At 41.4% G+C, this 27563-nt stretch overlaps 1 protein-coding gene across 9 annotated transcripts in view; it reads right to left on the bottom strand.

Moving 5' to 3' along the window:
- The window catches only part of GALK2 (galactokinase 2), a 112052-nt gene that overhangs the window by 14960 nt on the left and 69529 nt on the right, over nucleotides 1-27563 (bottom strand). For all 9 annotated transcript variants that reach the window (XM_032343665.1, XM_032343668.1, XM_032343667.1 and 6 more), the window contains 3 exons: nucleotides 25439-25537; nucleotides 23845-23997; nucleotides 14249-14459 (listed from right to left, as the gene is read on the bottom strand). In XM_032343665.1, coding sequence (XP_032199556.1) covers nucleotides 14249-14459; nucleotides 23845-23997; nucleotides 25439-25537 — 463 coding nt within the window. The remainder of the gene's footprint in view (nucleotides 1-14248; nucleotides 14460-23844; nucleotides 23998-25438; nucleotides 25538-27563) is intronic.

The raw sequence follows: 27563 nt of genomic DNA, 5'->3' as shown, positions 1-27563 counted from the left end.
ACAGAGAAAACAAGCTCTGAGACCACTGACAAGTGATGAACTGCAGGAGACATGCAAGTGCCAGAGCCGCTGAAGGTGCACTAAGATGACAGGGTTTGGGGGAGGCACAATAGTAATGGGAAGGATCATAGAAGAGCCCGAACCACAGAGCTTCCTTGTTGCAAAGAAAGGATGACCGAAGGCCTGAGCTGGGAACAGGCAGAGTGTGTTTACAGACCTGAAGAGAGCAGACTGACCAGAATCTGGGGCAATCTCTCAAGGAGGTTGTCCTCACACCTGAAGTTTTAACTTCCTTTGCTACACATGCTACACAAAGGTTGCAAACTAACAACCCATGGTCCATATCCAGCCCCAGTGATGCCTTCTCGACCCTCGTATTGTTTTCCAAACTGGGAATTTTTAATATAAGCATCTGGATTTCTGCTTTCCCTTGAAAAACTGAAGCCTGGCAGCACTGAACCTATATTCTTGCACAAAGGTCATTGGCTGGAGCTGAGGAGCAGCTATCCCTTTTAGACAGAATACATACACTTTATTTCTACACAGTTCCCTCCATTCCCAATTTTCTGATACTCAGATTGCCTCACTAGTTTGCATGCCTGCCTGGTCCCATAGGTATGTGCATGTTCTCTTTTAACATAAAGCTCTCTATTCTTGGCTAGAGAGGGAAGAGTAGGCAAACCAAGTGAGTCATCATGCCATAAGGAGCCACGGTTACTAACAAATACCACCCCCCCCCCTTTGGGTGCACTGATAGTTCCATATTGAACTAAACTCTGTGTTCTAGTAACTTCTACTGATTGGTCTTAGTTCTGCTCCTGAGAGCCATGTAAACACAGCTCTGAGAAAAGCTCTCATGTCTTATGTTTTTTCACACACTGATGAGGACACAGTTTTCTCTGTTAATACTGAGGGAACACTAATGAGTAAGATGAGCTCTTTACCCTCAGGAAGTAATAGTTTAACAAAAGACAAGTGTTGGTGAGGATGTGGAGAAACTAGAACTCTTGCACACTGTTGATGGGAATGCAAAATGTGCAGCCACCATGGAAAACAGAACAGAGGTTCCTCAAAAAATTAAAACTAGAACTACTGTATGATACAGCAATTCCACTCCTGGGTATACATCCAAAAAAACTGAAATCAAGATCTCAAAGAGACGCTAGCACTCCTATCTTCACTGCAGCCCTATTCACAATAGCTAAGATACAGAAGCAAACTAAATGTCCACCAGTGGATGAATGGCTTTAAAAAATGTAGTATATACATATTAAAGAATATTATCCAGCCTTAAAAATGAAGGAAATTCTGTAATATACAGCAACATGAATGGACCTTGAGGATATTATGTTAAATTAAATAAGACAAAAAGCCAACAAAAGAAGGGTAAGTACTACACGATTCCACTTACAGGAAATAGCTGAAGTCATTAAATTCACAAAATCAAAGGCTGGAGTAGTAGTTACCGGGGGCCAGAAGAAGGGGAAATGGGGACTTACTAATCAACAGACATAAGTGCAGCGAAATAAGATGATTATCAAGTAAGATGTATAACAATGTACGTATATTCAACAATAATTACACTTAAAATGCATTAAAAGGATAGATCTCATGTTAACTGTTCTTATCACAGTGAAAAATAAATGAAAATAATTTTTTTTTAATTTTAAATAAAAAAGACATAATAGTTTACTAGAGAAAAATCACTAAATAAGGACAATAAAGGCAACAGATGCTAAGGCATCTCCTCAGAGCTAACACAGAGGCATGACTGTAAGAGGTTGTCCTGATGGACTGACCCAAAAGCAGAGGCTAAGACAAAGCCTTGGGTGCAGGTAACAGAAGTGTAGGAAGCAGGAGCAGAGGAGTAAGGAAAGGGAGTCAGGAAAGAAGAAAGGCCAACGGAGGGTGCCAAACAGAGCACCACTGTGGACAACTCAGGGCCCAGTTGCTCAGGGGCCTCTCTGAAGAACCATGCAGAAGGTACATCAGAATAGTCCCATCAGCAGATGGGAAGCCTGAGGCATTTGCCCACAGACATCCACATTGTTGCCCCCAAAGGGGTTCACTTCTCCACAAAGACATGCCTGTACAGTGCAGCTACCTTCAGTGGCTTTGAAGAATGCCCCAAGCTGATGAAGACACGCTCACACCAGCTGCTAACATGACATGGCTGCTGGCAAAGCTGGAACCAGGTTAGCCATGGGGAAGGAGCACAGAGATTATGACCTTCACAGAAGAGGTGAAACCAGCTGAATTTAAAAGATGAGCAGGTACCCAGAAAACCCACTAAAAGGTGGGATAAAGAGCCAAGGAAAGCACCGGGAATTTAAGGCAGAAGGAACATCATGAACAAAGACACGGAGATGAAAAAACATGAGGTACTTTGAGAGAATCCACAGAACTCAGCTGTAACTTGCATGGAATGAGGACAAAGAGCAGAAGCAACAGGAAACTCAATGGAAGAGAAAACTGAAGCAGTAGACAGAGGCCGGATCATCAAAGTTTTCTAAGTTACCCTAAAGTAAGGTATTTAAATTTTACCCTGTAGGGAAGTGGTTCTTGGCCCTTTTAGAATTACAGAAACTTTCCAGAGTCAAATCAAAGCTAGAGACCTTCCCCCCATCTGAATGCACAAATATCCAAAATTCTATATATGGTACAACACAGACACAAGATTGCATAAAGTTATCCTTGGATCCAGGTTATAAATTCCAGCTAGAAATAAAAGACCATTATAGGCTTTTAACAATTATGTCAGTCAGGATTCCTGTTTGTAAACAACAGAAACCGATATGGACTAACTTAACCAAAAAAGTAATTTATTTTAAAGATATTGGAGAGCTCACAAATTCTGAGACATAAGCACATGCCAGGACACCAGGAGGAACCTGAGCCCCTTGCTCACACCCAGATGACAAGAGACCTGGGAGAGGCAAATCAGACCTGATGCTAGGTAGCCCAAACTAGGGCACCCACGCCCAGCAGTGGTGAAATACCGTGACTCTACTAGCAGTGACGCTTTCTCCTCCACAGACCAACCACCCAGCTTCCCTCACACGACTGGATTTCAAGTCTCCTTCACTGATCAGTCCTTCTAAAAGGGTGGTTCTCCCAGTGTGCCCTAGGAGTCAGTCTGAGGAGCGCCGAGAACTGGAAATCTTTCTCATGTACGTATATAATGAATCTTTCTGAGACTGTCATACCCCAAAACACTTTGCTGGTGTTTGGGCGAGAAGCTAAAAGCAGTTGAGTCCTCAGTTGCCTTTGTATCCCCATGGAACTACACGCTACTGGCCAGTTTCTTTTCAAAACAAAAGGCTCCACTGGGCTAACCCAAGAGTTGTTTTCCAAGAACAGCAACCCAGAGGTGGATGGGGAAAACCACTTCAGAATCTGCTCTGGAGTCCTCTGTTTTCCTATGCAGCAAAGTTACAATAAGTCCCTGCTCTGAGGCATAGAGTCTTTGGACTATTTAAGCAAGAGAATGGAAAAACACTATATATTCCTCATTGAAGTTGGACTGTGGTTTCAAACTTATTTTCCTAATAATAATATTTTTTCAGAAATGTGAAGTTTCTGAAATGGTCAAACCCACAAAAAATGAACTGCTGTTTTCAGCCACATTAGCATCCCATTCCCATGCTGCAAACACTAAATTACATTAGCATTTTACATTTAAGAGGAAAAAAATCTTTACCTGCTTTTAAAAGCAAAACCACAGAAGAGAAAAAAAAAATATATATATAAGCACTTTCAACACAAACCATATTAATCCATGGAAAACTACATTCCAAGAGTCATTTGTGAATATTTGCAAATCCACAACATAATGCCATCTTGTCTGTGGAGAGTAAGGACATCCCACATGTTTATAACTTCCCTTGCTCAGATTTCCAAGAGCAGTGAGAGCCAGCATTGTCAGCATCATAATAAACTCTACTTCTCTGACCTTGAAGGCTTTGCCTCACTCTGCTATTGTCACCCGCACCTGCATTTTATACTCTGGCAACACACAAAGCCCCTGTTAATTCCAGGGCCATTCTGATGACAAGACAGAGTCCCTCACTCCCTAATTACTGTGTTCCCTTTTAATTACAGTCATCACACTCTGCTTTAGGAGGGCAAGGGCTGGGCTGTCTTCATCTTTATAGCAGCTAAGAACACTGTCACAGTCACTTCACAAGCCTCGATAGGACATCAGACTCGAGATACCTTAACAAAAGACCCTGTGCCCAGTGGACTCAAAGCCCCAGACTTAAGCACATGCCAAAACACCAGGAGGAACCTGAGGCCCTTGCTCACACCCAGATGAAAAGCGACCCGGGAGAGGCAAATCGGACCATTCAGCTGCTACGGCAGGAAGCAAGACCCACTCTCTCATCAACCTACACACGTGAGATTTCCCTAGGAAAGAGGCCTGGATGCCTAGGTAGCCAAAAACTGGCACCCACCCCCAGCAGCAGTGAAACACTGTGACTCATTAGCAGTGGTGTGTTCTCCTCTCCAGACCCTAGAACCTAATAAAGAGTCTTGAATGTAACAATAAATTCTCAATAATTCTCAACTAATTCTCAACACATGTCCACTTCTGGCTCCCACCCCATCAACGAAGAAAGAATCTAAAGCTAGTTCCTGGATGAGCTGCATTTTTGTTTCCCTCTCTTTCTTGAGCAAACTACTTGCCCATGAACTTCCCAGAACATCCCTAAAATTTTGTTCTTGCAAAAAGTGAAAGGACAAGACAATTTCAAGTCATTTGAAAAGGGGCTTCCGGAGTTGGGAAGGAGTCTTGGTCAATGCAGAGCTGAATGAAGAACTATGGAAAACAAGGGTCACACTTGCCTAGAGCTGGCCTGTCCTAATATTTTAGCATAAATGGAAATGAGCTCTTGTCTTTGCTATCTTCTATTAATTGAATTACGGGGGGTGGGGGAGGAGGAACATACGGGAGCAAAAAGGACAAGGAGAGGCAAAGGGAAACTCTGTGTTTATCTGAGAAATAAGTAGTATATTTTCATCAGAGCACTTCAGCATTTATCTTATTGTTGGGTTACGCTGGCCTTACTGATCACAGGCCCTAGCACAGTGCTTGGATAGTTGCCCTTCATTTGAGTACTTATTGAATAAAGAAATAAAAATTTACCCCTATTTACTCATATTACTCATTATTTGCCATTATGATCAAAAGTAGGAGTCTGCCAAATTGGAAGAGATTAAGCAAGTGAGAAGCTCTGTCACCCACCATGCAAAACCCACCTGCTTGCATGGGCCGCTGCCCAGAGCTTGCTTTTGACAGGGATGCATGCACTATCTCAGACCAGGAAGGTGACCTGGACACGGCATAAGGAGGAGAGTGAGGGAGCTCCAACGCAGGCTAAATGGGACCCTCCCCTTAATTTCCTCATGGCAAGTACTGAAGACAGTAGACCCACACTACAGCTGGGCTTTCCAAAATGTGGTGTGGTATTAGGGAAGAGAAAAGGGGCGCACTCTCACAAACATCTCATGAGGTGTTCCTATTCTCCAGGGGCTTGCAACATAGCCGGTCATATCCCACAGAGACAGATGAGGAGGATGCTGGTTCACAGAAGCCCGCGATTACGCACATGTTTACGCAGCTAGCCCCCTGTGGCCCAGCGTGGGGAGTAAATGCACGCAGGCCTGAGTGGGTCTGTGATCTCTCTGTGTTTGTGTTTACGCGCTTGTTCATAAGCCAGCTCCCTGTACACATTAGTCTCTCTCCCGTTATCAGATTCTTTTCCCCTTTTTCTTTGTCTGTCTGACAGCTCCCTTTTGATTTGCATCCTCTCTGCCCCCTTTCCCTATTGGACTAAAACACAGAAAGGAAGTATAGACCTTGCTATTTTGGGTTAATCGAGTAGAATTTTATATTCCTTGTTCTTAGAACATTTTAAAGTTTCTCATTAAAAGACTAAATGTTACTGCTATTCCCAGGGAGGAGGTCTCCGGTCTTTTTTGCTGCATCAATAGCCCTTGCTAGAATTAAGGCTTCCCAGCAGCACGAACGGACTGCAGGTGCTCATTCCTGTGTTGTCTCCCACCCCATTCCTGCCTGAAGACAATATGAAGAACCAGCTTCCTCAAGAGTTAAGAGAAAAAAAAAAACAAGCAATGCTATGTCTCTGCCCTTGAACATAAAGTGGTCCCATGTCATGCTCTCATCAGGAAATCTGCAGCACAAATAAAGATCAATCAAGATTTCATGAGGCTAAAAGTATGAAGGTCTAGATAGACACAATGGGCCATTATTTTGTTGTCATTAATATTAAAATTTGGTAATAACCTGCTCAAAGTCCCTAGATCCATACCTAGTTACTTCTCTAGACCTGTGTGGAAACAAACTGGACACAAATTCATGTGGAAAGGAGGAAGTACAGTTTCTAATTTAGAAGTTCTTATTAGGACATTTCCTTCCACCTAAAACTAGGTGCTTTGAAAAATAACAAAGACATAGGAGGTACACAACTGATTTCAAACAAGAGATGTTTTCCTGGACCATACCCTAAGACTCTAGAAAAACAGTCTTCTGAAAAGAGTCTGTGTGAACTCCACAAGACAAGAGAGAAAGTGACAAGCCAAGAACTAGGAAGGATTTCACCAAAGTGCAGATAAAATGCCAGTGAGAGAAATGCGCAACATAAAAAGAGATCACAGTATGTCTAATTTTTAAGTGAAAATACTTGGAATTTGGTCAAGAACAATATTCATTGTCCCAGATGTCTGGAAAGAAAGGCCAGTTTCATAATTTTACATGAGCAAGGAAATTGGCTCTCATCACTAAGATTTGATAGGATGAGACTCAGAGCTACACAGCACAGGGAAGTGTGGGTGTCATTAGGGATGTCTCTAACATGTTCCCCATGCTCCTAACACATGTTAAAACAAACTGCACTTCCCCACCCCCTTGAAGTTCTTCACATCCACATGCCTTACTGGAGCCAATGAAATGAGCGTAGGAGTGATGGTGTCACTCCCTAGGGGATGTTAAAAGCCAGTGAGTGATTAGCAATATTCCCCTCCTCTGGCCACAGGAATTATGGACAAATGTATTGAGATAGATCCCCCGCACCCCCCATCCTTCCCCCTGCCCCCCTGACACGCCTGGGTCCCTGTATGTCTCAGATGAACAGAATCCTCTGCTGCCTTGAGTTGAATATGTGGAGAGAAGATACTTTTCAGGGGTCGAGCCACTGAGACTTTGGTCTTGTTACTAGAGCATAATCAGCTTGAAAACCTCAATACAGGAAATGGTAACTTTGACCAAAATAAACAGATTTAACTATAAGAAAAGCAGCTTTGCATACAAAGAAAATACTTTCATGGAAACTTAAAACTGTGAAAATGAAAGCAAAAATAGCAAAAAAGTAAAAGAGGAATGGCAAGATTCTGTCCTCTTAGGTAGATGAAGACTATACAAGGTGTTTTCTGAATCTAAAGCAGCAGAGGGGCAACATGGCACACAGTGAGACATCAGCTGTCCTCCTACCCACAGAAGCTTCATTCTTCTCAAAACAGAGGGTATTAAGGAGGGTACGTATTGCCTGGAGCACTGGGTGTGGTGCATAAACAATGAATTTTGGATCACTGGGAAAAAAAAAAAAAAAAAACATAAAATTAAGTTAAATTAAAAAAAAAAAAACAGAGGGTCTAGTAAATTCACACCTGACCCCTTGCTGATTTCACTTCTCTGAAGGTAGAGATACATCCATGATAGATTCAAACAAAAGGAATACTGAGTAATGTCAAGTCACATATCCTAGACTTAAGAAAAACACGTATTTAAAAGTTTAGAAATTGTCTTTTTCCTTTCTTCTCCTCCCTCTCCCTTCCCTTGAGGCAGCCAGGAGTGGCATGGCCTGCAAAACCAGAGTCAAAAAGGCATATGGGCTGAGAAGTAGCCAGGAACTACAAGGTCAGGCCCAAGGAGGCTGGCAGGGCTGGGACCAAGGTGGTAGTCAGGGCTGAGCAGCCCAGGGGCACCAGCAATGCCAAGGCCAAGGAGGCAGATGGGATGAAGAAGGTAGCTGGCGGGACCAGGAAAGATAGTGGTTATAGGAGAAACAAGCAAATAAAAAAATATATTAAGAAAGATGAAAGGCTTTTTTTTTTTTTTTTCATGCCTCAGTGGTCTAAGCAGGGACACCAGGTGCAACAGCAGCTCAAGTACCTTATCACTTCTCTGCCAGCTCACCTCACTGGCATGGAGCAGCATTTCGGTCCACAGCACCCCCGTCCCAATCCCACTGACTCTCCTTTCAGCCTCTCTGACTCTTGGGCCAAGTACATTTTCAGCTTCCCCCGAAGGACACTGGTATCATCAAAGTTGCAGGCCCAGAGGTGGTGAAACTCCTGTTTCTGGTCATCCTCATGGGTTCCTGCTTGTCCCTACTGCTCCCCACTTCACATCAATCATCACTGCCTCACTGTCTTTCTTGTCCACTTCAGGTTCTAACTCCTTATGTACTGTTTAAACAGCTCGTACTATTACATGTGGTCAGATCTAAATAATAAAACCCTTTCTCTGATAAAAGCCTGATATAGCCCCACATCAGTGGTTAAAAGGGAGTGTTTACATGGAGGGCTTAGGAATCACTGCATGGGCTTGAATCCCAACTCTGCCACTTTCAGCTGTGTGACCTTGGGCTAGTTAACCATTCTGTGCCTCAGTTTCCTCATCTGTAAAATAGCAAAATCTTGAAACCTACCATACAAATGTTCCTAGCAGCAAAATCATCTGAAGCCAATCTTTATCCCTTATGTTCCTCTAAACTGAATCTATGTAGCCTGTGCTCTATTTCACTTACAGAGATTTCAAATGTTTTAAGGAAAGTCCGGTGTGAATTCAAAGACCACTGTCAAAAACACTGAGATGCAAGACAGAATGTTCTGTTGGCTGCAGAATATTGATATCACTCTTTGTTTATAGAATGAAAAAGGAATGTTCAGCATTATTAACAGTTATGTCAATGAGCACAAGCCTAATTTGTATTGTAATGGAAAATGTATCTGCATTTCTCTTCTAAACAGAATTTCAAACAAACAAAAACAACATCTACCAAAAAATTATTTGTTCCCCAGGAGCTGCCTAATTTGGGGAGTTTGATTGTCATATCTCAACAGTATGAACAAATTAGGAGGGTGGGGTGGACCATGTTAAGGGTGAAGGCATCAAGATTAGAATGTATGTGTCTGAAGGTGTTTATACCAGTTTCCAGCCTGGAAAAGGACTTTCATGCAGGTACTCTAAACAGGAGGACAAGTACAGCAAATATTTTAAAAGAACTTAGAATAGTGTAAGTGCTTACAACATAGTAAGTACTCAGTGTTAGATGTTGTTAATACCATTATTACTATTAATACAGGATGAACAGAATTTTTTTAAAAGCTAGATATAACACCCTTTATTTAGACTTTGAGTTCCTTGAATTGGCCTCCACCTATTGCTTCTCTATATGGAGAGAAGAAGATTCATTTAAGTCAGTCTTATTCATTCAGCGAACATGTGCTAGTCATCACGGAAATACAGAGGTGCACAAAAATCCTCGGAGATGATTCCTCGTGGCTCATATTTAGTTGCTGTGACTCTTCAAGGGTTTATCTCTGGGAAATGCTACTCTAGTAACTACTGTGTGAGAGTTTCATAGGAAGCTGGAAAAGTTGCTTCCAGCTTGCTTTCATAGCTGTAAGTCACCAGAGTCCATGGGTCTGCTATTGTCAGGCAGGTAGATGTCCCCTTCTGCCTTCCCCATACCAGGTATGGTCTCCCTGAATCTAAGGGCTCGGGACCCAAGGATGACCTTCCTAGAGAGAGGAAAACACTCATCCTCAACACAGAGGATCAGAGTGTCGGACAGAGGTCAATGTTTAGTCTCACTGATCTAACAACTCTCTATCACACGTCATCCTCTCTTGCCAGCCGTGCCCAAATCACATTAACATGAGATACTTGGGGAACTTGAGGGTTTGAAGGTACAGAGTATGAAGAGGTGGTCAAGCTCATAGATTCCTTCTGTCTCAGTTCAAGATGGCCAAATATATTTAAGACTACTGTAAGGGTCAACTGCTCCTCAAAACGTACCTTCAGAATTTGTTTCATTCTTAGCTCTTTTAAAAGTCTCATGCCAAGGAGATGAAAATTCCAGAATTCTCCCACTTTTGTGACTCCAGGGTGGTTCAGGAGCCTTGTGGCATTAGGGGGAAATTCCTGTCAGTGGCACAGGCACTGGCTAGTACACAACACAGATCACTGGTGTGACTCCAACACAAGGATACTGGGTGTTCCTACAGAAGTTGAGAGTTTTAAGATGTCATGTCTTTAAAATCATATATATAAGATATGTTCACATTCATGTTTAGTTCCTTAAACATTCAAAAAGGGAAGGCAAACCAATGAATAGGGGTATATAATGCACACAGTTGAAAGAAGAGGAAAACCCACAAAGGAAGCATTATCCCCAAGTGATCAGAGATCAAAGTTTTATTTTCCAGGAAAATAAAGGCCCTTTACTCCTGGCATGATCCTGCCCTCTGTGGCCAGATAGTCAAGAAGTCAACAGGAACTGAGCAACAAACAGAGAGGCCAGATAGAGAGGGAAAGGGAAAAGGACTAAGTGAAAGCTAATTTTCCCCACACTTGATTTCCGAAACAACTTAAAGCATATCTTTTGTGCATAACAAAAATAGTTACTTGATTTATCCTTTCAATACTTTGTTTCATAAGAATCTATTATATTGTGAAAATGAAAACAACAAACAAAACTGAAGGATTCATTTTATTTGGCATTATTGGAAGTCCATCACCAGATCTTAAGGACTTCTGCTCAACCAATATCTGTAAACTCTAGAAAGGTCTATATTTTCCTTTGGCGTTTCTTCTAGACTCTTCATAGAAAACTTTTCTTCCAAAATTCTTAAAGAACAATTAAATGCATTGAGGTAATAGAATTTAGTGCCTGATAGCTTACAAGCTATTTTTTAAATCAATTTCCTTAATATCTGAGAACACTTAATTGGAAAATGAGATTACTGACCAACTGACTGTTTTTATTTTATGAAGTACCTTTATATGTTTCCATCACATAAAAACAAATCACTTTTCTTACGCCTAACTGAGATCATCTATGAGGACCACACTTCTATCAGATGAGAAATTCCACAGCACTTCTCGCAGTTCTTCTGTAATACAACTCATGCACGTTCTGGTTAAGTTGAGTTTGCTCCTTAAATTAAGCAAGCTACTGGATGCCACATGATCTTAGACTCCTAAGACCAAAGCACCAGAATGGGAAAGAGCCAAAAGGAAACTCTTCAACCACAAAGTAACCTACGTTCATCACCTCTCTCTGGTTTCAAGAAAAAAAAAATTAGGGCCAACCAAAATAAAGTCAATATTATCTGAGGGTGCAGGGATGCTAAGGCCAGCTTATTAATATGCTGAGAAGAAAAAAAAATGAATAGCAGAAAGAGAACTGGGTTAAATCAGAAAAGAAGGATTTGGGATCTGGCTTTAGCACTTAACTTGTAAATCCTGACAAATCCTGTACCTCTCTGACCTTACTTTCTTCACCTATGAAATGAAGATAACCATGTGGCCCAGAGTTGTTGTGAAATTCAAACTATATGATGCAAGTGAAGAGGAATATGTAAACCATAAAGCAAGTAACAACACTTTTTTTTTGTTTTTTTGTTTTTTTTTTTTACTCTAGATGTCTTCCTAAAGAGCAGTCAGTGACAGCGCCCTGTGCTTGCTCAAAAGCCTGATTATTGCCCATGGCTTTGGAAATCACAGGATCCAAACAAATTAGCCGGCAACTGGCCAGCACTTTTGTCACCCATGGTCCTAGGCAGTTACTAATCTAAGCATTGAGACTCATGTCCAGCCCAGCACAGCGCATCTGACCAGCAGGCCCACCCCCGTGCCAGCCATATGTGCCCACCTCTCCTGCTTCTGACCACAGCTTCGTCTTTTCCTCGTGGTTCACACCTTTGGAGACACCTCCCCTCCCTCAAATCAGCCTGGCCCCTGAGCCTCTAGAAACCCACACACCATATCACACCCTTAGATTCTTCCTACCTGTCGGAAAGGCCTGACAACTACTACTTAAATTACTCCTCGCCAGTTCCTAGCAATGGACTGTGGCCATTCTAAACAATGTCTAAAGGATTTGAGGGTTTTCCTTTGTGTGTTTAATTTTAATGGCCTCTGAGCACTTCCAAATCTAATTATTAGAAATTTGGAAAGAGAAAACAACAATTGTCCATGAGCCTTTGGAAGTCTGGCTGGCTTAGCAAAGGCTGTGAGCCACAGTTTGATTGTAAACATCTCTCCCTACACTGTCACCTCACGGTCCACATCTCCCAACTCACACTCATAACCAGGTAAAGAAACCAATTTTGGCTGAAAGAGAACAGTGGATTCCACATCCCTTTGAGAAAGGCCTGGATCTCCCTGATGAGAAAAATTAGTTCTAGTCGAAACTAAGTGTGTTAAACTGTATGCATCCAGATAAAGGGCGGAGGCACCCTCCAGAGTCTGCTGCTGGGGTCCTATGTCATCTCTGTACCCGCTCATACAATCCAAGTGCAGCACCACCTTTAGTAAGAATCGCACCATCTAAAGGGTTAAGAGAAATGTTTTCTTGAGGTCTTAGACCAAAGCACAAACTCAGAAGGAACAAGGCAAAGATACAACAGGATCTTGATCCCTAAAGTAAAAGCTGAGTGCCAAGAGAATTCAGCTGGAAATTTAGCTAAAGTTAGATTCAGAAAGTAAATCAAGTGACATGAATCTAGGAGATTCTAGAACTCCACCGACTGATTTATGTTCACAGTTGGGTTTTTAACTTACTAATTCCAACAGTAAAAGAGGAAGAAAACTTTAAAGGATAACAGAATTATAAAATGGATTCATTCATTCAACATAGATTTATTGAGTACAAACAAAGTGAGTACTTTGTAAGTACAAAGTAAGTAAATTATTTGCAAGTGGGTTAGTAGAGTAGTTATTTTAGATGAAGGAGTAAGATTAAGCATGCATCGCTTTTATAAAAACAATGGCACCATTATTTTGCGGGGGGGGAAACCTTAAATATATACATAAATAGCAATGCATATACTATGCTAAGGAAAGTATCTTCCGTGTTTTCCAAGGTTTTCTGGGAAATTAACTTGTCGTTGTTTTTTTTTTTAATGGTAAAAAAAAAGGTTGGAAAGACATGCAGATGCAGAGAAAAAAGAACATGGGTACAGAGAAAGAGAACAAGCTGTGGATTGAGAAGGATATGGAAAAGGTAAGAATTCTATTGAACTTTTAAGATAGATAGGAACTGTAATTCAGAAAAAGTAAAGATCCCATCAGAATAGGGCAGTGATGTTTAGAATTAAAAGTCCAGAGGCACAACCAAGATGCAATTATTAGTACAATAGTTCAACCAAGATAATACTGTCTGAGTGCTTGTATGGACTCAACAGGGAGTAGGGAAAGCACAGGATTACGCCAAACTGAGGAGAAAACTAGCATCCATGTTAAGGAACTTGGGCAATGCACTGAACTGAAGGCCGGCCTTTACAAGCTCCCACCCCAACTCTACCTCCAGAGACAACTGGATCTTAGCTAGATGCCCCTGCTCCCCAGTGGTGACTGCCCACAGATACACAACTTTTACTTCTAAGAAGAGAAGCCACCCCAGGGCTGCATCCCTCACCTCCAACATTTACCGTCATCTCAGGGATCTGATGTTATCATTGTGAAAACATCGTGTGAAAGCAGCAGGCAAACAGAAAAAAGCTTTCACGCTAAGGTGGGCAACAAGTTCTAAGCTAAGCAGTGAATTTCCTGGTGTTCCAGGGGGTGTCTCAGCAGTTATAAGCACTGCTCCAACCTAGACTTTTTTGTGCACGTAGTATAATAATCACAAAAATGCACAGAGGAAAAGAAAGAGAAACGTCTTGAAGTGGGAGCTTCTTGAGGGCAGGAACCATGTTTTATCCACCTTTACCTCACCAGAATACCTGGCATATGGCAGATCAGGAAATGTTTATTGATGAATGAATCAATGAATTTAATGAAGCCCAGAATCTAGAGAATTAAGTTTGCCAAAACATACACATTCTTCAAATACCCTCAAGTATGCTTCAAAATCAGTAAAATTCATGGGAAAACTAGAATCTTTCCAGCTGTGAGTAGGGGAACAAGCATGTTCTTCACTTTCTTCTGCAGACTCACCATCTTGAGTGTTTGGACTCAGAATTTGGGTTCGAAGCTCCTGCAGGCTAATTCCCAGACACCTGCAGACCTCCTCAGGGCTATAGGGCTCGGGGTGAAGGGCATCCTCTGTGATCCACAGCATTTCTTCCAGACTGACCCCCAGTTTGGTTTGCACCTCCTCTAGTCGTAGTACTTTACCCCACTGCAAACCTCTGTACTTTGCCAGGAGCTGCAAGTTCAAACCAAGGTAATGGTTAGATTTCATTTCAGAAATCGGTATGTGCCATTTTAATTAGCCAAATGCAACCTGTTTTCTTTTTTCCTTTCAACCTATCCACATTGCCCACCATTGCTTGCAAATGTACACTGGGTTCAGATGTTTGGAATTAAAACATGCTTGTGTGACACTCACAGGCTAGTTAAACATTTTTCTTTAAAAAACCTAATATCCCACTGTTTTTTTTTTTTTTTTTTCCCTTTGGGGTTTTTTTTTTTTTTTTTTTTTTTTCCCGGCTGTCACCACTTTCCCTCAGGGCTATTGCTTTGAATGATTTTGTCCTTTTATCCCTATTCAGTTCATCCCTAATACCCTACTCTCTATAAAGTCTACAGAAAACTACTCAATTCTCATGTGACCTGGGTCCTGAGGTGGACACTGTATGCCCGGTTTCATTAGAGCACTTCCTGTTTACCACATGCTTCTTTGAAAACGGCTAATGAATTTAAGTATCTGGGCATTTGGAGTAAAGTCCCAGATTTTAAATGAAAACCTCATTGGTGACCTTATGAAAAACCACTTCATTAGGTCGCTGGTGGAACTAGAGCTGTATGTTTCTCCGCCCTCAAAAGAGTTTGGCTTCCAACTGCATCTTGAGGCATCCCTCAGCCTGATGGAGAGGGTTAAGTACAAACAAAACCTTTGTAACCAGGTCTACCCATGGGAACCTCAATCCAGAATATGTTTTTCTCATTCTCCCCAAACCACTGACTGAGTCCTTCAGAGCAGGTGACCTGAAGAAGTGAAGATATTCTCATCCTGAGGGCTATAAAATTCATTCTCTGGGTGTGAGGCAGGTGCAGACAGTACAAACAGCAAAAAGAAACAAGCAAAAGAAGGGAAAACTCGTCTTCAAGGAAATGTGCATCTGATTTACCCTTCTATTATGCTGATGATTTGATTTTCCTTTCTTTTAGACAGGAAGCAGGGTTTACCAAAAGACCATTGAACTTTGGTTAGGGCCACTCACTTCTGAAGAATGTTAATAACAGAAGTTCTTATATTCATTAATCCTCTTTTTAAAACTCTGGCTCATACATTTGAAAGGAATTAATGATTTTAAGGCAGAACTGGGAAAAGAGAAAAAGAATTATATTTTTCTGTTCAATTATTTCACAGAATATGGTGCCATTTTTAAAGCAAGGACTAAAGCTAAGATCTTTCTTCTGACTTTGTCTGCTTAGCACACTTAGTGTTTATAAGCAGGGCTAGACTGAGACCTCCACAGATTCACTTGTTCATTTAATTCATTCATTCATGGTCTATATTCTAATGTATTCCAAAAATAATTTCAGATAACTTACAAAGGCATATATAAAGCAATATATTTATTTTATATAGAAAGAGCTGAGGTTGATAATCTCCTTTTCACTTTCGTGAAACCCCAATCCAAACCCAGCTGAAATAAGCAATGAAACAAAGAGAAGTAACTAACAACTGTGTAGGGCTGTATGATTTAAAATGTGCTTCTTATTTATTTTCATCTTCACCAACCTTGTGAGATGGGTATTATTACTCTATTTAAGTGGTAAGAGTAGATGACTTGCCCAAAGTCTAGTAAGAAACAGAGCTGGAAACTGAACTCCAGTCCTCTGACTCTGTCTGGCTTCCCCAAGGTCACAATCTCAGTGAGTTATAGCTAGTATCTATGCCATCTCATCTCATCTCTGCTCACACTAGTTCAAATTGCCATTCAATTCCTACCAATGGATTTCTAAGCACAAACTAAGATTTGTGTTAGAAATGAACCAGTCTAGGGGCACCTGGGTGGCTCAGTGGGTTAAAGCCTCTGCCTTTGGCTCAGGTCATGATCTCAGGGTCCTGGGATCGATGGAGCCCTGCCCGCATCAGGCTCTCTGCTGAGCAGGGAGCCTGCTTCCTCCCTCTCTCTCTGCCTGCCTCTCTGCCTGCTTGTGATCTCCATCTCTCTCTCTCTCTCTCTCTTTCTCTCGCTGTCAAATAAAGAAAAGAAAAGAAAAATTTAAAAAAATCAAAAAAAAAAAAAAAAGAAAGAAAGAAATGAATAGTCTAGTGGCTTAAAAACCCTTCCATAGAGGGGTTCCCTCTTAGAAAAAAAAAAAGGAAGGAGGAGGAGGAGAAGGAGGAAAAGGAAAAACACCAAAGAATGGTCCCCAAGTAATGAGACTGGGCTTTTCCTAAGAACCTTTAAGTCAACAACAACCATCAAGTTTCCATCTCAGGCTCACTTGAACAAGTCACACTGCCTCAGGCACTTGATCCAAGGAAACTGGGCCAGGGATGTGTGAGGAGACAGTCTGGGAGGGATGCCTGCTGCCTACAAGGTTGTTTTTCAAAGGCAGCCTCCCCGGGTGCTTCTCTTCCACAGACAGAGGCACTAACACACAAAAGCTAGCATTCACCCCAGCAATATCCCAGTTTGCTGTCGGGTCTGCTTAGCCCCCAGGTGGAGGGTCCACATAGCCAATCGGTCTATACTTCAGTGGAGGATGAAATCTACCCCACGCCGTCAATGACAGCTGCAAGGCCATGAGCCACTGACTAACAGCACACTACACTGTGTGAGTAAAATTGGAAAGCTGCTTAAGCCCTTTGAAATCTGGCTCAGGAAGCAGAAAGATGACTTGCAGATGAGGGAAGTGGGTGGGTAAGATCACTGTCGCTCAAAGACAACTTCATGAAGGAATTTGCCACTTGAGGTCTCGGTGATGGCCTACATCACATTTGTGAAGCACGGCTATGAGTCAGGGCTATGGGTCATTTCATCACAAGCTCCTCACTTGTAGCAGGGTGGGGAAATAAGAGAAAGCGGCTCTTTGTCAACATTCACCACTTTCTTCTCACCACTGCAAATACTAAGTATTCATATCAGATACCACTTCTGGGAGGTTCCCGAACCTGTTCCATGCTCGATAGGCAAGAAAGCAGGCAACAAGTGTTTTGTCCGCAGACTTGGAAAGAGGCAGATAAATAGTGCTAGGATCCTGTCTCAGGTTGGTGTCTCTCAGAAATGGGCTCTGAGGCAAGGATTTAGGGAGAAGGATGATTCCAAGATGCTGGTAGAGGAGTGGAGAGTGAGACAGGAACAGAAGTCAATGCAAGGTACAGGGACATGGACAGGTGAGGCTGGGCCACTGGGGCCCCTGGAACCTATGTGTAAAAACCTCTAATGTGTCCTGCCTGTGGGCAAGAAAGCTAAAATATTTGCCCACTCTCATCTATCCCCCCATTGAGGGTACTACAAAGGACATTAGCTCCCTAGCACCTCCAGGTCGTCTCAGGTGCACACTCAGAACTCAGCCCCTGCCAGAAAAAGCCCTCGGTCTGGGACAGTTGCTGGAGCTCCCAGTGAGGTGATGTACTAGGAGAGGGCTAAGATCTGGACCCTAATTCAGGAAACTAACTGTCAGAATCCACCTCCTTTGACTTTCCCATTGCATTTAGCAATATTAACAAAGCAATGGGAAAAGTACCCAGTCTTCTCTTCCCCTGGTCAGCAAAGGCTAAAATTTCTAATCCCTTTTCTGACTTACCTCTAAAAACAACAATTCACTCAACAAGCTGTTTTCCACACAACAAAAGCAGCTCTGTTGTTTTTGTTTCTGGTTATATAAGTCACACATGCATATTTTTAAATTTTCAAAAAGCACAAAACAGCTCAAAGCACAAAAAAATACAAAGTAAATCATCTGTAATTACTCCAAGATAACCACCAACCACTATTTTTATAACCATACTATTCTATCATATTTATGCAAACTTTCTGCATACCTACACATATAAAGTTTGATATAGATGTGATCATACATAGTTGTTTCTTATCATGAAGACTTACTATTTTTTGCTTATATCCCCTTTACTCCCTCCCAACTACAAAGAGCTGTTCTCCAGTATTCCGTAGCAGCTGGTGACTTCCATGTGCATGTTCTACTCGTCACAATCATGAAAACAGCACAATGTTGACCTTTCTGAATGTTAGTAATCCCCGCTGTCTGCACTCAGGTTACAGCATAAATCTGAAGAAACCTGCACAACTGTACAGAACAGATCAACGACAGTTCTCACTGTACCCTCAGCACATCCTGGAGTCCCCAGATACTGAGCTCTAGATCTAACTCCCTAACACGCCTAACTCCCATGGGGCACAATGGAAAGCACAGGGGTGGAGACACACCTGAACCCCTGCACTTACTTAAAACGGGTCACTGCCTAACAATGAAAAATATCTAGCGGCCCAGAAGAGGCACTTTTGTGAAGAGCAAGTTTCCCTCCCTCCCCACATTCCCCTCTCTTATTAGTTCTGACACCTTCTTCGATGCTTTCAAACATAGACAGATCTCTGCTGTCTTAAAATCCTTAATCCTAAAGCTACCGCTCTTTATCTCTCCCACTCTTTGACTAACTACCAGTGGCCCACAGTCTAGGCCTTCAGTAGCCACTCTCACTATTGATTGTGGCCTCCCAAAGATTCTTCCTTACTTCCCGAACCACTTCCAAAGCCACTGGAGTTTTCTAGGTCCTTTAGCCTTAACAAGGCAATGGCTTCTGGCACTCTTCAGTACCTACTTTCTTCCAATTCTGTCTTATTGCTTCTGTAGCCTTGACTTTTCCTGGTTTCTCTCTCACCTCTCTGGTCCTTGCACCATTTCTTTCCATGACTCATTTTTCCCCTTTCATTACCTACTTCCTAACTGAAATCACCTTCCAAGGTTAACCCCTGGCCTTCTGGCCTTTTCTTGCCACATTCTTTCCCTCAGCAAATTGAACTTAGTTCTTGGTTTCAACTACTATCTCCAAACAAATACACCTGAAGACTATCCCCCAAGCCCAGAGATATAGGTGAGGAATGGGGGAGAGCCTTCAGATGTATTCCTAACCAGCAGGAGAAAACTCCATGGGAAACATCACTACCTCTCACTTTCCAGTCACCTTCCATCCAACCTTCTCTAAACCTACCAAGGACAGCACTATGCTTTCCATCCCATCATTTCAGCTTGAAACTGCAGCTTACCAACTCAATGTTTTTCCTTCACTGATGCATACTTGCATGCGACTCTCTGGGCCCTGGGCACAACAACAGTGTGCAGCTCCTGACCACAGGGAGCTCGCAGACTACCAGAAGAGACAGGTGTTTCAATAACGATTACACTGTAAAGAACTTAATCTAATTGTGATAAACTGCTTGAATGGAAAAATACAGGAGGTGGTAAGAGCATATAAAAGGACATTTAACAAGGAGAGTGGGAAAGCTTCACGGCGAAAGGAGAACAGACACCCAGTCATGGAGAGCTTTATAACCAACCCCCTTTACTAGGTTCAGTCACAGCTTCTCTCGTATCCCTCCCTTTTTATCCCATCCTCACTTCTCTTCTACCAAGGCAAAAGTTCCAGGTTAATACGTCTAATACCTTGCTAACAGCATCAGCAGCTGCCCACTGCTCCTGGGACAAAGCCTGGTTGATCCTTAGTGCAGCTCTGAAGGCCCTGCTACAACCTGGCTCCACTAAACACATGGACCCTATCTCCCCATATGCACTTCCTCTGCCCTGCAGCTTGGACCCACCACGCTGGGCCTAGTCCACACTAGAGTCTTGGCAAAGTGTGCTCTACTAAATCAACAGTGCTGAACAAAATGGGCCACATTCTTAGGTCTCTGGTTTTCCCCCATTTAAATTCAAGGAAACTGCCAAAGCCTTGACATTATGCCCACTTCTCACGTTCTGTCACCAGAGAATAAGTTCCATATTGACCATTAAGTGGCAGGAGCTAAAAAAACTGGATGAGTGATGACCCCTGACTAGACAGGCTCTGTAAAGAATCACATTATAAAATTTCCTTGAAGTGCCAAAGGACCACATGAAACTCTCTCTTTCATTGCTTCAGTTGTTGCCACAAAGAGTTCAGGGTATGCAAAAGCAATGGAATAATTTCTCTTCCCTTTTTGACTTCCCATAATACTCATTATCAGCATCACACATTTTATCCCCCAACAGAATTAAGGGATACTCTCTTTCATAGACATAAAACATTTCTGGAAAAGTTTAAGCCACTGAATGTGTGTAAAGTATGAAAAATTTGTGCTCATTAAAGATTTCTGGCCACTTCGTTAATTTAAGAACATAAAAATGTGCTTCACATAAAAGTATCACTTACGTAAGTCATAATTATAAATCTCTACTGAGTTTGCTTTGAAATGTTCTTAATTTTAGTTGAAATGGCTCTATAAGACTCTTTCAATGAATCCGCATCAGTTAGTTTTTGGAAGCTACTAGAAAGAGAGGAGGAGGGAGAAAGAAAGAGGGACAGAAAGGATACAGATGAAACTATCAACATGAAAGTAAAACAAAGAAAAACCATCTTCTTTGGTTCGGTGCACTTCCCTGTGTTACATAGATACAAAAGGCACTCGTTTTCATAAGAGGAGCTTGGAGACCTGGGAGCAGAGTGGGAAAATAAGTGTCACTTGTTACAGTTTTGCTGTGTAGACCTCCATTTGATCAGTGTCGTTTTCAAAACTCTCCTAATTAGTCATTTCTGCCCTGACATTTCATTTCTACTGTCTGAAAAAAGAAAGTTTGTCCAGATTAGAACAATGTTCTTTACCTTTTTACATGGGAGGTTTATTTCCCAATTTAATGAGATCATTTCCAAACAACAATTATATTCATTCACATATAAATAAAAGAATGGAACCATATTGGAAGGAAAATATGCTTAGCAGAATTCCAGCCTATGTTCTTAGGCAAAAGTGTATTTTTTTTTTTTAATCTTTATTTCTCTTTCCTTCTTTCCTTCTTTCTCCATGCCTAGCATGGAGCCTCATGTGGGGCTTGAGACCAAGTGTCAGACGCTTCAATGACTCAGCCACCCAGGCACCCCACCTAGGCAAAAGTGTATGCTTAACACCATGATCATATTAGCAGTTTTATCTTTATTTTAGTTTTATTTATTATACAGAACCTTGGATTCTAGTAGTTTGCAGCAACAGGATTTAAGAAACATTTTCCATCTTGATAAAGTCTTTCACTTTACTTTCTTCCAAATTTTAAAAGACAGGTAAGGTCAGAGTATGCTCCCACTGGGAGGAGTGAGCAGCAAAGAGCAAAGTTCAGATGCCAATTTCACTGAGCAGAGTATCTATCAGACTCCCAGGGAGCTGTCAACTCCGGTTCTTGAGGAGGCTCTGCAGTGGATTAAAATTTCTACATACAACTGCTCCCAAAAGAGATGCCCTTTTTCCAGTCAACTCTGACCATTTCCCTATCCTGACAACTTTCACTAGAGATTCAGCACCAGCACTGTATTCCTCTCTCTCCTTGCATCTCAGGAAGACAGGAGTTACAAGGTGAACCCATTTCCATCTCATACTTGCTGAGCTCACCCACAGATCTCGTAGAGGCTATCTCATTTTGTGATAAGACTTCAAAAACAATGTTGTGTATGCTTGAAGTCTCCTCAGGAAGGCAACACCTACTCATCAATCTCAAAGTAAAGTCAGCCCGAATAAGCCCTCAAACAAATAAGACACTAATTTCTTCCATCTCCTGAAAGAGGAAGCTTGTCATAAAGGAAAATATAGTTCACTGAAGCCTTGATATTAAAGTTTGCTGCACTACTTCTCATGTAGGCACTGATCAGATAACATCAAGAGTTTAATATTAAAACATTTCCTTTAAATAATTTTTAGAAATTATTTGAATGAGTAAATTCCAATTTTAAACATTTAAATCATGATTTTAAAAAAAAAATGTTAACACCAAAATTTTCCAGAAAAAACAACTTTTATTTTAGTGGTTCCTCACATCTTTACTCTTCTTAACTTCACAACTTCAGGGGATGGAAGTAGGGTGAAGTGGCAAGTCAGTCACAAGGGATGACCCCATACTTTAGATATGTCCAGAGTAACTAGTCCAATATTCACTTGTACAATATTGTAAAAGTAGGCAAAATAAATATGACAGGGCAGGCAACACAGGGAGTAGTCATTCATTTATTCAACAAATGTTTATCCTGTGCCTGTTTTGGCCTAAACACTATGCCAGGCATTAGAGATATAAGAGTTAGCAAGATGGACCCAGCCCTGGCTCTCAGATAAAACTGAATCAAAAGGAGGAAATGGACATTAAACAATGTGATAAATTCTGTAATAAGAGCTATGAAATAGAAGAGAGACTTACCTTAGTCTGGGAGTATGGAGGTCAAGGAAGGCTTCCTGGGGGACATTTTGCCTGAGACTTCAAAGCAGGCTAGGGGAAGAGTGTTCAGGGCATGTGTAAAGTCCCTGGGGTGGGAATGAGCATTATGGCTGAAGTGTAAAGGGAGTAGGGGATGCTAAGACAAGAAGAGGATGAGGTGCACAGCCATCAGATCTTGCAAGGCTTTCTAGGCAATGACAAGGAATTTTTACTTTATTCTAAGGAGATAAAAAAAAGTTTTGAAAAGTGTAAACCAAGGGAATTATTGGATCAGATTTAAATTTCTAAACCACCATTCTAACTAGGAGAAAGCACAGTACAGCTCCTAAGCCAGAAACCTCTGGCTCCTAGCCTTAGTTCTCTCCACCTTTCTGGTCAGATCATATACCTTTCTGGATCCTCCACAACATTTCACTTCTGTTACCACCTGATCACATACTAACCATTTCCTACTTCACATCCTCTAATTTTAACTCTCCACTCTACTCTCTCTATTTTTATGTCTTATATCCTTTTGTATATCTTCACGGTCTTAGGCATACAAGAGGTATTCAATGAATACTTCCTATGTAGGTTGAAGGTTTGACTGGCAAGGGTCTTCTAAATTGTGGAACAGAAGACTGCCAAGACTCCCTTCAGGTTTCTGTTTCCTTTGCACACACGTAGAAGTCTTTTGGGCACAGGAGTATTACATTAAGCCTGTATTTTTAGAGTGACCAGTGATGGCCCACTACAAAAATGGTACATCCAAGAGGACCAGCTGTTGAGGCTACCGTCACATTTGTCAAGGTAACAAGATCAGTTATGGTCACTTCCCATCAATCACCTCCAACTATCTTTCTCCACCCTTACCTAACCCATGGCCTATGCTTCACAGATATAAGCTATCCTCTTCTCCCCAGGGCCACCCTAGAAGACTCAACTGTGAAGTTCATTTAGCTTCAATGAACCTTACCTCAAGGTTGCAGGGCACATCTAGTAGGTTTATTTATCTCCTGAGTTTGGAATCAAATTGTTCTCTACTCAGAGACCTTCATTTAGAATAGTACTCCAGTCAGAATGATGCTTGTAACTTGAGGGAAAGAGACAGAGTAGCAGAGAGGAAAAAAAAAAAGGACAAGAGAAAGCCTATTCCAAGTTTCACTAGTTTGCCAAGTTCATACCTTTGCAGCCAGCCGACACTCCATCACCCTGATATTGAAATGAGAAGTTGCTGCCTTATTCATTTCCACACAACTGTTGGCAATCACAAATACTGCTCCACTTGGGAGTTTCACATCAGTTGCCCTCAGAGGACTAAATTCTATCAACTTGGCCTATTGGAACAAAAAAGACAAGTGAGATATAATGTATTAGAATTCAGAAAATGTTTAATCATTTATTTATTTATTTACTGTAGCAAAATTTTTTCATAAAAATGCATTCATTCAATTCAAATATTATTTATTGACTTCCAGGCACTGTACTAGGCACTGGAGATATAACAGTGAGGAAGAAAGACACTGTCCTTGTCCTCGTAGAGCTTACTATCCAGCAGGAAAGACAATCAAATGGACAAATACATTCCTAGGTTGTGTTTCAATGGTCGAAAAGCCCACGCTGCTTTATAAACACATGGTTGAAGCACCTGATCACCTAGTGCAGGCTCCTTTGAAAAAAGGAAAATCTACACTGAGTCTTAAAGGCTGAGCAAGAGTAGAGCAGACAGAGGATTTCTTGACCCAAACAGGATATCCAAAAGAGGGAAAAGCAAACACAAGTTTGGAGGCAAAGAAACATGAGGTGTTAATAAAGCCTTGGGTATTGAAACTTGCCTGGAGCTCAGAGTTTGAGGGTTGAGAGTTGGTGAGAGGGTAGAATGCAGAGGTAAAGCAGGAGCCAGACTGTGACGTGCTTTGCAAGCTCAAAGAATTTGGACTTTGTTCAGACTCTATAGCTAACTTACATTAACATCAGCACTTTTGCCACCATGTCTGCTTGTCAGGTCTCATCCAAAACACCCAGAGTATTTTCTTAACATTAAACCACATTTCCTCATGGTTCATGTCTTTGGCTTAGAGGAATCAAAAATAAATATTCTTAATAAGAAGATATCCAGGTATTCTTAGAAAATAGTCAAGCTTGTAGGAATCTGATGAAAATCTAGGAAAAGACTTTAAAGAAATGTCTGCTTCTATTTTGGAAATGGGCAGTTTATGGGCAACAACCAAAACCTCTACCCTGCCTAAGGGAGTTGATAGCCAAGGGGAAGTGGTATCCAGCTAAAGAATTCATCCCTGGCTTCCTGTCAACATTCTTTTCCCCACCACTGAAGCCCCAAAAATGTTGACAGAGAAAAATGATACCAAAGAGTAAATTATAAAAAGAGGGGTTGTGAATATATGTGGTAAGAGAAGTTAACATTTGGGTTTAAAACCAACAAGAGATTATGAAAATGCCATGAAATGAGTGATTCGGGACCAGAGTGGGAAAGGTGGTCCCAAAAACTAGGGAGTTGAGAAATCTCATCTTAACAATGAAGAGAGAAAGAAGGGGGCAATAACTAGGCACAAGAGAAAAACAGATCTGAGGTATGATTCTGGAAGCCTGAGGAAGAGGTGATCAATGTGAAACAGATTACATGAACTGGTAGCAGCCCTGAATTACAAAGTAGATGTAAATACCGTATACAACAGAACCTAATAGAATTGACTGCCCAGAACCTCTTCATATGAACTTTCCCTAGTTGATATTTCCAAATAGCTCAGTATCACATACAGTTCCTTCTTCTGCAAGAAATGATATGGACTGGTCCATCCCTCCTCCTTCAGTGCCAATATAACGCTCACTCTTGGCACAGATTTCCGCAAGTTCCACCTGAAAAAGTGAAAATTGATTTGCACTATGAGTACAGTCATAATTTATTTCTCATTCATTTCTTACTCCAGGCATGTCAGTTTTGAATTCCAGTGCTAACTCTAATCATTTGACAAAAGCTGCCTGAGGCACTGTGTTAACAAGGATTCTGGCTATGCATGCCATGTACTTGCTCTCCATAAAAGACTCCATACGGCAAGCAGTTTCTTCCATCTTTTTATTTGCTCCATCCCTCTCTAGACTAGTATCACCAAAAATCTTATATGGGTACTCACTCATCCCTCCCTTCATTTGTCTTTCTTTGTTTCCTCACAGTGGACTTTTCTAGTAACCGTACAGCCAAAGTAAGGTCATGCAACTTTATCCTCCAGTCCAAAAGTAATGCCATCTGTATGGCATTTCCATTAAAGATAAAAATCATCATGAAAGTCTTGTCATTTCACATCCCTTTCATCAAGAAAGATCATGCACTAGCATCATCTCCCTAGACACATCTTCCTCCAACCATGATGAAGAGGCCCAACACACAAACACAGTTCTAATCCAAACTGAGTATGTCAAAATATGTGTTTAAGAATCTTCAATGGCTTCCTACTAATTAATGAAATAAGCTTAAGATCCTCAATCTGGCATTTCAAAGCCTTCTAAAATGTGCAACCAATTTGCATATGAAATCATATTATCTACCACTCTTTTCCAATTAGATTTGTCTCCTTGACCATCTCACACATTTGTGCAACCTGGTATTACTCCCTATCTTCTCTCATATAAATCCTATAGCCAGTCAATACCTGGCTTACCAACTCCCTACTATGGACAAGTCACTGGGCTGACCACTCAAATCTTCTTCCCTCATAAAGTATTCCTCAAATATTGTTCTTACTAAGGCATCCTCTTTCTCTGAACTTCTACAACAATTACAGTTAGGATCATCCATTTACTCACTCTACTATTCATCCATCCACCCATTCATTTTTTTTTTTCTTTCTCCTAAGACTTGATTCAGGCCCTTATTATTTCTTACCTATTTTTACTGGAAGATCCTCCTGGAGTGATCATTCTGAAGCTGATAATCATTTCTGGCCTGCTTGGTTGCCAACACCCTGATGCTCTTATTTCTCAACATGCCCTTAAGTCCATAATGACACAGTGTCTTTAATGACATCCCTCTGTCACCTCTCCAGTCTGCTCTCCTACCACTAACCCTGGAAACCCTAAGTTCGGACCAGGAATACCAAACAAATACTTTTCTTTATCATCCTTAAGCTCTTTCATCTCTCAGTCCCTTTCAAAGTGCGTTTTTCAGTCCTCCTTACTCAATAATCCCCTCTCCAGCATCCCCCACTAGTCACCAGGACCAACTCAACCACTGTCCCTCCCTGGAACCCACACTACCACCTATATGCACACACACCACATAACACCTCCTCTGCATTCCTGTATACTAATTATTCTATTCTCATTTATCAAACCATGCTTTAAGTGTAGGTTTACTTGTCTTTTTATCCACCAGTCTATGAGAGCCCACTTAACTATTGTGACTAAATCCCGGTGTTTATTACCGTTCTTTAACTGTGTCAGCTTTTGATCACATCTGTTTTCCCTGGAAAATTGTCAGTCTTATTAGAGACAGACAAACTCTGGTGTTTCTATTGTGTTCTCAACCTCACACAATGCTGAGCAACATAGTAAATAATAAATACCTGCTGCTTTCACTTTCTGAGAATAGCTGCCCCAATACCATGAGAGAGTTCTGTGTCACATTCCTTGTTGGTCATGTGGATTCACTACCTTCGTTTGTGACATGAGGTAAACTTGGGACTTTGATGTGATGGGCATTGCAAATGGCCTTGCTAAACACACAGCCAAATGACCTGCCCATTACAGGCACATTAAAAATATACCAAAAACTCACTCTGGAAAACAGCATGGAGGTTCCTCAAAATGTTGAAAATAGAACTGCCCTATGACCCAGCAATTGCACTATTGGGCATTTACCCTAAAGATACAAACGTAGTGATCCAAA

This window comes from Mustela erminea, chromosome 5 (assembly GCF_009829155.1).
Source record: "Mustela erminea isolate mMusErm1 chromosome 5, mMusErm1.Pri, whole genome shotgun sequence".
Classification (NCBI taxonomy): domain Eukaryota; kingdom Metazoa; phylum Chordata; class Mammalia; order Carnivora; family Mustelidae; genus Mustela; species Mustela erminea.
Note: the sequence above shows the minus strand (reverse complement) of the source record. Positions and strands in the feature narration are given on the sequence as shown.